This window comes from Galendromus occidentalis, unplaced genomic scaffold (genome assembly GCF_000255335.2).
Source record: "Galendromus occidentalis unplaced genomic scaffold, Mocc_1.1 scf7180000077464, whole genome shotgun sequence".
Classification (NCBI taxonomy): Eukaryota; Metazoa; Arthropoda; class Arachnida; order Mesostigmata; family Phytoseiidae; genus Galendromus; species Galendromus occidentalis.
In genome coordinates, this window is record NW_003805452.1 from 656,489 (window position 1) to 667,991 (window position 11,503).

The 11,503-nt window shown below is 52.0% G+C and overlaps 2 protein-coding genes across 2 annotated transcripts; both read left to right on the forward strand.

Annotated features, from left to right (window-relative positions):
- Positions 1–1,694: 1,694 nt before the first annotated feature.
- On the forward strand, positions 1,695–3,992 carry LOC100907523 (uncharacterized; the record flags this gene model as incomplete). The annotated part of the gene is made up of 4 exons (XM_018639928.1): positions 1,695–1,855; positions 2,269–3,088; positions 3,198–3,380; positions 3,454–3,992. Coding segments are annotated over 4 exons (1,398 nt in total), but the record flags the coding sequence as incomplete, so codon positions are not given.
- Positions 3,993–5,616: 1,624 nt separating this feature from the next.
- On the forward strand, positions 5,617–10,729 carry Fs(2)Ket (Importin subunit beta Fs(2)Ket). Its single transcript, XM_003744305.2, has 6 exons — positions 5,617–5,669; positions 5,931–5,989; positions 6,984–7,547; positions 7,697–8,848; positions 8,972–9,636; positions 9,773–10,729. Exons 1-6 carry the CDS (start codon positions 5,630–5,632, stop codon positions 9,933–9,935), a joined length of 2,643 nt encoding a protein of 880 aa, XP_003744353.1. The 5' UTR covers positions 5,617–5,629; the 3' UTR covers positions 9,936–10,729.
- Positions 10,730–11,503: the final 774 nt, after the last annotated feature.

The following is an 11,503-nucleotide window of genomic DNA, read 5'->3' on the forward strand; positions in this document are numbered from 1 at the left end:
CGATAAGGTAGAGCACCTTCTCAGTCGGAGAACGGCATAAGTGGAACGAGACGAAGGGGTGCATGCATCCGCATCTCAACGTGACGTGTAGAGTTTGGGACGAGTAGAAAATCTGGCCACGGCTCGCATACATTGCGGAAATGGGATTCAGAACGAATGAGGGATGACAGGATAGATGCTCCTGGGACGAGCTCAGGTGGCTCTGATGGCTCGATACGTAAGCCTCCGTGTAATTCGTAATCTATCCAATACAAGAATATGTAACATCGCGTTTGGAATTCCCGAGAAGGCTCGCTCACTTAGATGAACAGCCGAAGCGATGACGTCATCGGCGAGACAAGCCAGTAGAGTCACCAAAAACGTGGCTCGCAACGTGAGAACCTTTTTGAGGGTGCCTCGGCTCCCATCGTCCACGTCGGGACGTAGAATTGAGGAATCATGAGTAGAGGCAATATCCATGACAGAAAATCCAGTTATCATCGTTCCAGAGTGCGCTCGACAAATGATAGTTCGGAGGCATTCACGACGTCACGCATAATGGCATCACGCAGCGCCGTTGAGCACCGCGCACCCCGTCCCAGAGCCCTCCTCTCTTTCGCTTCGAGCTCTCCTCGCCAGGCTGGCAGAGACTGCTTTAAAAACCGATCGAGCCGTATTTAATCTTTGATCTGAGCGTAACCAGTCCTCAACAAGAATAGAACCCCTACTTGAGAACTCAGCCGGTCTGAATTGCATGGGTAAGTCCAGAATCAAGTCATCTCGGAATCCCTCCAAGTGGTCGCACCTCTCGTGTTTTCTTGCCCTGGCAGCTCACATGTACGTTAGCTGTGAAAGAAGACCTGCGCTCAGAGAATCGCTCTCCCGGTCGTAGGTTTTTGGTGAAGTGTCCCAGAGTGATATTTCGACCCTTTTGCGTGCCTTCCACCTGCATATTGGACTGTTTCCGACCGGCACCCTGTTGACCCTGGCTTGCGCCTCGGGGCCTTCTCGGGGGGAAGGGAGGGCTGTTTGGTCAACTCGCGTCGCTGAAATTGAGTGTGTTCGTTTCTTCGACCGATGGATCGTATTTAAGTCATATTGTTCGATGAGATAGATTGATTCGCCAGATTGTTCCGCGCGCGTGTGTCTGTCGTGAGGTTACCTTCGGCCGACAGTGATCCGAGCGTGACAAGCTGACGTGGTAGGGTCGGAATCGTCTTCAGCTGCCAAGGCCACGTCGATGATATCTGCGAGAGATAGATGTACTCCTCATTCGAGTGAGAGGATCTTGCGCTCTCTTAGCGTTTGCTCACAAAGTTCTCCCCATAGTGGATACTGGGCTTCTATCGACTTCGGCGACTCATTTGACCATTCGGAACTCGTACGCTGCCGTCAGCCGATCGTCGCTCGACACGGTTGAACTCAGTGAGTCGGTCATTGTCCTCACTGCGGTCGTCGTCGGTGAACTTGACGTTGCGAAATCGGGAGGGTCCCGCGCTTAACCGTAGCCCGCTTCCGGATACACGGGCTTCTCGGATATATTCTCTGGGGAGATTAATGCGGAAGATCGCCGGGAATCGGAATTCCCATCTCCGGATAATCAGTGAAATTTTGCCTTTGCAGCTCAGGCGTACAGCAGCGAGATCGTGGAGTACGCCTCTGGCGATGCTATGAGCATAGCCCATCTGTTCGCCTCGCAATGGCCATCTTGACTCGGAACCGCCAGTGACGATAACTCTTCTCGCCAGTCCACCGTAGCTCCTCTAACACCTCTCTCGGTACTGGCCCTGCCACCTGCTTTCAGCGGAGTTGGCAGACCTTCACTAAATCATCATTTGAATCAACCACAGAAAGAAGCTCATGGCCGCTATGAATGGTGAGTAGGATAAATTCCCGGAAGATATTCCGCTCGCGGAATTCTCTCAAACGGCTTCGCTCGTCAGAGAGCTCCTCTCGATGTCATGGGTGCCATTGGGATCCGTGAGTTATCGGGATCCGGTGGAGATCCGCTTAGGCTGCAGCGGAACGGAATTCGAGCTCGACAGTTCCGATTACCGTCAACTACGTTATACGCAGTTGGCGTCAAGCTCGACTTCGAAGCTCGTACTGATTTCTTCTATGTCGAGTCAGACGCCAAGAGAATATGGGTGGGCTGTCTCTCCGGTGCCTCTGGCGTCAGAGAGCCTCGGAAACTTCTCTAGACGAGCACAGCGCGCGACTATCATAGACTGGCACGGGTATCAGACCAGAAGACTTTGAAACAACTCTAATCTCAATCCATGCTTCCAGTCCTCCGTCACCGAGCCTGTCATCATCGTCCTCTGAAGATCTTTCGGAGTCGAACAACGGCGCCGCGTCGGCCTCATCCAGTGAGGCCAGCGGCAGCGAAGGCGGTGAAGAGGACGATGAAGACAGTTCTTCGCAAACGGAGTGCGAGGATGAAAGGACGCATCAGCTGAGCAAACTGACCCGATGGGGCTTGAGCCCACCGGTCTGGAGCAAGGATTCTCAATGGTCTCAAGTCGCGACCTTCAACGAGTTCACCGCTATTCTGGCTCAGCTGCAGGACATTCTGACGGAGCAGCTGCAGAAAGACAACTACAACACTTTCGGCAACCTACTGCACTTCTACAACGAGTTCAGAGCCAGCGGAGTTCCGAACGTCGAGAGCTTCTATCGAAACTACGAAGCCCCGATCGTCAGCAATGGTCTGTCGTGCGTCGGCCTGTCCTTCCGTATACGAGATGCTATCGTAGAACGTCTTCCTACGCTAAGACGTGCGGTGGTTCTCGCCTCATGTGAAGAATGGGTTGAAGAACTCGATGAATACGTGGAACAGCCCGATCCTGGCATAGATACGGTAAAAGAGCACGTGATGCTCGCAGTCCGCATTCTATGCCAAGAAACAAATCAGAAGGCCCTGGTCATTCTGGACAGCGGCTATCACGTTCCGAAGACCATTGTGGTGACATCAGATGGATTGGAGCCTCACACCGGGAGATTCGTTCAGAGCGATACGCAGAAATCTCGTAAAGAATACGAGTTCCGTTGGAAAAACGACAACTACATCCAATGGGTCATAAGCGAAACTCGCAAAGGGCACACCAGTGTGGGTATCGATTTTAATGGTTACATTTCCAAATCTTATCGGAGGGGTCTCCCAATTCGTAGATTAGTACAGGATCCTGGAGTGAAAAAAATTTTAACATCCTCTCCAGACATGGAACAACCTCATATACACCGGGGGAAACTACGGATCTTCGCAGGGATACTCGGAGAAACGGAATTTGATCTACGATTTCCGTACCGTGGTAGCGCGTGATGCCGGAGGTCCTTGTGCAGGCGTTTACGTCAAGTTCAACGAACCTAATTGGAGTGCCAGCTATACTCTTTTCTACAAAGTAAGCTTCCCCGTGATCTCCGAACTCCGAATTTGCATCGGTCGAGAGCGAGACTGATCGAAGTTTGTTCCAGGACCTGAACGGACACCGAATCGAAGCTAAAGTACCAGTGCACTCTGTTCTCCAAGGTGCTCACATCCAATGCGCCGGCGAGATCGCCAAGAGACTCCGGATCTCTGATGATAAATTTCTCATTCTGCTGGAGGACATGGCTCGTATGTACGAGGACCGTCCTTTCATTCGAGATCTGCTGTTCTTGAACTACGCCGTCGATCCCTTCGACCAGGCGAAACCTCTGATTGATTAGATGGAGTTTTCTCTTCTTTGCGATTGCTTTGACATTCTCTATATAATCGATCGCCGGAATCGTGGAAGAACAGATGCGAAGTGTAAGGCGATCGTCACCGGCCGTACGATCCGACATCATATCTCATCATCATGGTCTCGGACATGATTCTTCCTGTTTTCACCTGTGAATTTGTTGGGGACGAACTCTCCTAAGAGTTCACGGGATATTTGCAGCTTCGCTAGACTTCATTGCTTCGAGTTCGCATTGCTGAGTTAGATTGCCCAAAAGCACGAATAAAACTTGTTTATTTGGAAAATCAAAGAGCTCGTTCCCTCTTTCCATCTCACCCTCCAAAATGAAAAATTCTCCGCGAGGTCGCGCGACAAGCGCCCTCGAAGTATGATTCATGATGCGATGTCGCCGGACGTTATCAGGGAGCATGGTCCGAGGCGCAAGGGTCTGGGTTCACCCTCGACAGCGATTATGAGACGCGTTCCCTTGCCGCAGGATGCGAATTCAACATCGATTTGTGTCGACGGGTCAAATCGGCCACGCCATACAGAACGCCCGCCTGCGGGCTTTCAGACCGAGAGCTCGTTGCATCACTGCCCGAAGTTGAAGTTTTCCATCGTCCCATCCGGTCTGACCGAAGCGTATCAAGCGCCGCGCATCTCGAGCGAGTTCGATCGTGGTCACAAAAAAGCGAACTCGTCGAATTTCTCCTCTCGATACATTCGGAATTACAGCACAAACGACACCATGTTCTCATCTTTCACTCCCCGCCGGATCGAAATAGAGAAAGAGCGTTCGAAAGCCGCGGGAGTCTGCTTAGCTACGCGAATGGCAAGGAGACAACGCGGGAAGAAATCGGCGAAAAATCGCCAGGGCTTCCAAGATAGCGATTGTACACGAGAGAGCTACCCCGAGGAGCGAACAGGAGCCTCAAAATTCGGGCTTGAGCGGACTGAGGAATGGCAGTAGCTCGTAGCGGCATCACGCGTGACGGCTACCTCATCGGGAAGAGCTCCCGGTCCCGTCAGAGTATTTTCGGAGCCATGGATCCGGACGATGTTCTCAAAGTGCCTGTCCAGGAGTATCCATCTTTCTGTTCATAGGTTCGAAATTTAAGAAATTCTGCTTCTGCTCCATGCTACATCAGGATGCACCAGAAGTCGGAGGAATCTTGAGTAGCCTCGCTGTGGTGTCTATGACGGTCCCCGATAACATATCGGCCATTAATTTCCTTGAGCATCGATAGGCCGGGGCCAGTTAGGTATTTCCTCCAATGTTCTTATTCATTAACATCCACGAAGTTGAGCTAGCCTAGTGGGCTTCGCAAGTACGCTGAGTAGACACGGGAAGTACGAGGAGCTCTCGGGTATCTGGAAAGAAGAGCCAGCAGTCTGATCCGAGGTTGAATCGGTGGCCCATCCGCCGATACAGCATCAATATGCGATGCAGAGCCGCATGCGATATGGAGACCACCTAGGGCATCGGCGATGCGTCGTTCGGATTGTACTTCAACATTGTTCGTCTGAGAGCCCGTCAACTCATCCGCGGCAAGCAGAACCGAGTACCAATCGGTGGATGGGTGCAGCGGAAAATTACGTTCGCCAACCATTTCAGCTCATCTGAGTCGTCACGACAACTCTGAAACGAGTCCCGCGAGCTCCGAAATTCAGAATCTGATTTCGCATCGCGGAGCCGTTCTTGGGTGACGAGAGTCTCAGCTGCTCGGGTGCTGATGTCGACGGGAAGCGCGCGCGAAACCAGCCTGAGCGGGAGCTTTTTCAAACTTTGGCGCCTCCGCCGGTCCGACCGCCCGGCCAACGGCTTGAAACATCGTGTGAGCGACGAGACGAGAGCGACTCCTTGAACAATTTCGGCGGCGTGCGGACCGCGCATTTTAGTGGTAATTCCTGAAGCAATCTGAACAAATTCGAGTGATACACCCATCGGTATGGACCTCCTCCAGATCCTACAGAAGACCCTCTCGCCGGGTAAGTGTGACCTCTATCAGATACTTACGAAATCTTTTGTCTGCCAACCGTCCGAGGAAAATCTTCGGGGAAGCCTGCATCGACATCGAACCGTTGCATGCAATTCCCCTCATCGTAGGATCATGTCATCCGATAGCGCAAGCCGCAACATCCGAAGCCGCTCGGAGATGGTCGCGAGAGGCGACGAGCCGACCGGGGGAAAAAGCCGTGCGATATCGAACCAGTTTTCAGCAGACTAATGTGAACGTATTGCGATTCCAGACAAAAACGAATTGGTTTGTGCCCAACAGTTCCTGGAGGAAGCAGCGAAGAGCAACCCTGTAAGTTCGTGTTCAATCATTCCCATAGAGCGGGTTATCGACTCCCGATTGGAACCCTCGCTCGAATTCATGTCGACAACGGACGACGATGATAAAGTGCTTTCGAGTCAACATTGATCTAACGCTGGCGCTGGGACGGTTCCGAGATCGGTTACCGGCGTTCAGAATTTCCTCTCTTTTCGTTTTTAACGGGAGAGTGTTTCTTGGAAAGGAAAATCCATCTGACATTCGACAACTCGATCAGTGGCTCGGGATTGCTAGCGACATGGCTCTGTAGGTCCGAACGAGCAGTCTCGCAAAACACGGATTCGAACCGTTTCGGTGCCAGTCAGTGTGTTGGTGCTTTGGCTCGGCGGTGACTTCCGACGCTCGTTGAGCCGGCGTGTGAACGCATCGGTATGACGAGTGTGGTCGATGGCGCTAAGCGGAGCCTGCGTTGTGTTCCGTAGCTATGAATATTGGACATCTCCGACGCCGTACTCTTGTAAAGTAACGAGTTTTAGAAATGGACTGTTGTGCTAGAGCCCACCGGAAAGCAAAGGCAGTCTTTTCGCGACCCTCTGTAATTCTGTTGCGCCAAAAAAAACATGTGAATTCTACCGAACACGATCGAGGATCTCTAATTGGCGGCCTAATTGCTTCTGCATCAAGGCGATGCGGTGCTTTTGAGTGCGGGCCGTGATGCGAAAACTCGTCTGGTGAGAGCGAGCCGAGATCTCCCCCATGGAGCCCAGAACGAATCCAATTCGGACCCTATTCCGTATTATTCGATTGCTCAATCTCTCTCGGCTAGAAATTGGCCTCCGATAAATGTGTACATACGAAATCGAGATTCCGAATAATCGAGCAAACATTCCCCCGAGAATCGATATTAAGATTGAAGTGAGACATCGAACGGGATAGATATCCATTCCACGAGGAACTATAGGACCCGTGACTCCGCTCTGACTCCAGAGACTTCAAGTACATTCATTGGACAATTCTCACATTTCAGCTCGAATTCATCAAATCGCTGACAGATGTGCTCACAAATCCAACCAACCCCGGACCTTGTCGTGTTGCGGCTGGTCTTCAAATAAAGAATCAGCTCACATCGAAGGACCCCGATACCAAGAGACTCTACCAACAGAGATGGCTCTCCTTCCCCGCTGAGCAGAGAAACGTCATCAAGCAAAACTGTTTGTCATGTTTCGGGACCGAGACCGAAAGGCCGTCCGCGGCCGCGCAAGTGGTTGCCTACGTCGCCATCGCCGAACTCCCTCACGACCAATGGCCGGAGCTGATGAGGATTTTGGTGTCGAACGTGGCGAACACGAACTCGACGGAAATGATCAAGGTGGTCACACTCGAAACAATCGGTTATATCTGCCTGGAAATCGAGCCCATTGAGGTGTTGGCGGCGCGTTCCAACGAAATCCTCACCGTGATCGTTCACTGCATGCGGAGAGACGAAACGTCCGATCGTGTGAAGCTCGCCGCTACGAACGCACTCCAAAACTCCTTAGAATTCAGCAAGAGCAACTTCAACAATGACAACGAGAGACACTACATCATGCAGGTGAGCCTCTCGAGCGCGAGCTCATCGACTCGATTCATGAATGACGATGATGAATAATAAATAAGCATCGCTCGCAAAGAAGAATTCGGGTGAAGAAAAATCTCGAGTTGACGTTCGCCGGCTGTAACGGTTGGGTTTCCTTGTTCCAGGTCATCTGCGAAACGACTCAGTCCACAAACGTTCAGGTCCGGGTCGCGGCCCTCCAATGCCTGGTGAAGATCATGTCCCTCTACTACGAATTCATGGAGCACTACATGGCTCCCGCGTTGTTCGCCATCTCGATGGAAGCAATCAAAAGCGACGTGGATGAAATCGCGCTGCAAGGTATCGAGTTCTGGTCAAATGTCTGCGAGGAAGAGATCGACCTCTCGATCGAGCTGAGCGAGGCTGCCGAAGAAGGTCATCCACCGGCTCGTCTGTCGATGTATTACGCCAAGGGCGCCGTGCAGTACCTCATGCCGCTGCTGACGCAGTGTCTCATGAAGCAAGAGGAACACGACGACGAAGACGAGTGGAACGTGAACAAGGCAGCAGGGGTTTGTTTGATGCTCCTCGCGACGTGCTGCGAGGACACCATCATTCCACACGCGCTCCCCTTCATTCAGGAAAATATCAAACACACCGACTGGAGACGTAGGGATGCCGCCGTCATGCTGTTCGGCAGCATTCTCGAGGGCGCAGACACCAAGTCGACCAAGTCGTTGGCCGAAACGGCAATCGGAGCTCTCATCTCGATGTTGAGCGACTCGTCGGTCGTTGTCCGAGACACGACAGCGTGGACGATCGGACGAGTTTGTGAGAACGCGTCCGCGGCCGCGCTCAACCCTCAGTACTTACCGACGTTGCTTCAAGAGCTCATGAAGGCGCTCACGATGGAGCCGCGCGTTGCGACCAACGTATGTTGGGCGCTCAGCTCGTTGGGTCAAGCCGCCTACGAGGAAGCGCAACTGGGCGATACGAGTAAAACTCCGGACACATACGCCCTCACGCCGTACTTCGAAAGCATCATCACGAAGCTTTTGGAAGCTACTGAACGTCACGATGGCATGCAGTCGAATCTCCGAGGTGCCGCCTACGAAGCACTCATGGAATTGATGAAGAACTCGCCGACGGACTGTTACGCCTGGGTTCAACAGATGACCATGATCGTTCTCCAACGAATCCAGTCGATACTCGAAGTTTCTCAAATCGCAATGTCCGCCTCCCAGCAGGAGAAAAACGCTTTCTTCGACTTACAATGCCTCCTCTGCGCAACTCTGACATCTTTGCTGCGCAAAATGACACCCGCTGACGCGTTGCAGGTAAAAAACGTTGATTCATGTCCGAGTTACTCATAGCTGCCGTTTAGGGATTTCCAGATTGTATCTTCGAGATTCCAAGCCTCGAAGGAGCTGGCGCGATTTATTGATCGTGATTTTTTTCAGGCTTCTGACCTCATCATGACAGCGCTCCTGCAAATGTTCAAGACCACCGTTGGCGCCAAGGAGAGCGGCGTGCAGGAGGATGCTCTGATGGCCGTGTCCACGCTCATCGAAGTCCTGGGCGGAGGATTCCTCAAGTATATGGAATCGTTCAGACCATTCCTCGTTTTGGGTTTGCAAAATCACCAAGAAACTCAAGTTTGCCTGGCAGCTGTCGGCGTGTGCGCTGATCTGTGCAGATCGATGGGCATGGACATGCTTCCGTACTGCGACGAAATCATGACACTTCTCTTGGAAGCGTTGAACGATCCCGCTCTAGGCCGGAACGTAAAGCCCCAGATCCTCTCGGCATTCGGTGATATCGCCCTGGCCATCGGTCCAGGGATCCAGAAATACGCGGAGGTCATGCTCACGACGCTCTCGACAGCGTCCACAGCGCAGGTCGACCGGACGGACTTCGAAAATATCGAGTACCTAAATGATCTTCGAAATGGATGTCTCGATGCCTACACGGGAATCCTCCAAGGTCTCAAGGGCGAAAACCCGAACTCCAGTGGTTTGCATATTCTCCATCCGCACGTAGAATTTATGGTCCGCTTCATCATGTCCATCGCGCAAGACAACGAGAAGAACGACTCGCTCATTGGGACTGCCGCTGGACTCGTTTTGTAAGTGGAAACTCTCCCCGTACCGCATGACTCACGTTCCGACCGAGGGTCTTCCGGACGGTAAAGGAGCCGGACGTCCATTAGTGATTTCGAGCTAATTTCGCTGCGGATTCTGACTTCTTCACGTTTTTTCCAGCGATCTGGTCACAACGTTCAGCACGGATGTGCTTCCTCTAGTTGACAACGAAATCATCAGCGACTTGCTGACCGAGGGCCGTCGATCCCGAGTTCCGAAAACGAAGAGCATGGCTGTGTACGCGACGAAGGAAATCCGAAGGGTCAAAAATGTTAACTGTTAACCGTGAGATGTGAGAGCTGATGACAGAACCATCGTCGGCCCGATTTCCGATAAGAGCGTTCTTCAGCGTCGGATGTAGAAATTGTTGCTTCTGTAGATAAACATCGCACGAACGAGGAACGAGGCCGGAAGGGAAGAGAGAAGTCCGAATAGGACGACATCCGAAAGCGAATTTGAGTCAAGTTTGGAGACTCGCCGAGCCGCGCTAGAAATTGGTCAATTCCGCAGGCCTTGCTCAAATTCTCTCGCAAGATCTAACGGCGTTTCGGAGAAAACTACGAAGACAGCGTAATTGGTTCAGATTGATTGAGTGATCAATTTATTCATTGATGAATGTACGTCCGACCGACTGTTTGGGTACTGGTGGAAATATGGGAGGGCGAGAGGGCATTCATTCGGAGGGATGTTGGATGCTTCAGTGAGAGATTGGGGGCCGAATGAATGTGGGAGGACGCCCGAGCGGTCGAGTGTGTATGTAAAAAACAATGTATTTATTATCAATCCAAAACAAGGAAGACCGGAGGATTGAGTGCGCTTTAGAATAAGGAAGCACCCCTGAACGATGATATCAGTTACGACCGTTGGAGGAATGGCACCAGCGAGGACAATTACGAGAAACGCGACGACAACAAGCGTCTCCGCTGCAGCACGATAAAGAAACAACAACAACAACGGCTACTTCTTCAACGACCACTGAATTATTCTCGACAATTAACTGTTGCTCGTTACATTTGTTGCTCTGGCTGACAGCGTTCAGGTTCAAGCCAAACAATGGAATAAATACAGATGAAAAAACAAACACAGAGATTCTGAATAAAGTCGAAACCTTTTTTTTACCTTGAACACATCTCCGAGTGTGACATGCTCAGTGAAATCGGTGGTAATTGACCTCCGTGATCTCAAGAGGTAGCAGGGGTAGGAGCTGCAACGAGCGCTCATATTTATCCCCGAAGGTGAACAACTGCCTTATTGGGACTGGAAGGAAGTTGGAGATAATCCGAATCACCGAGGAATCGGCTTCTCTCCCTCAGCGCCGATTACAGTCGCGACGCGGCGCAGCCGATCCACCTTGCCGCGGGGGAGATGAAAATGCCGTCTAGACTCGGAGAGTCACTCGAGAATCCGCCTCGGTCCTCAACAAGGACTTGTCCGAGTAGTATCTTTCCGTCCATCAGTGTCGGTCACCATCTTGAGGTCTAGACCTCGAGGGCCAAGTCGTTGACCGGGACGGCAAAGCTGTTCCCGGAGCTGATTCCAAGCTCTCGGACTGGGCAGGGTGAGGTCTCGAGCGACAGAATCTGTGCATGCCGCGGATTTGCGATGGGAGGAAGATGCTCTGTGTAACTATCGGCAAGATCCCGCAGATCTTGCATAATCGTGATCGAGCCTGAGAGGGCCAGTGCTTTCCCATCACGAGAGATCCTACGGAGATTCACAGTTTTCGAGAATCAACCCAAAGGATTGGAATCGGATTGGACTCGAAACAACTACATTGAGAACGTCTCTCCAAAAGACGCCCGGGAATACTACGGAATCCCTCGGGGACCGACGATGATGTCTCTCCCGAAA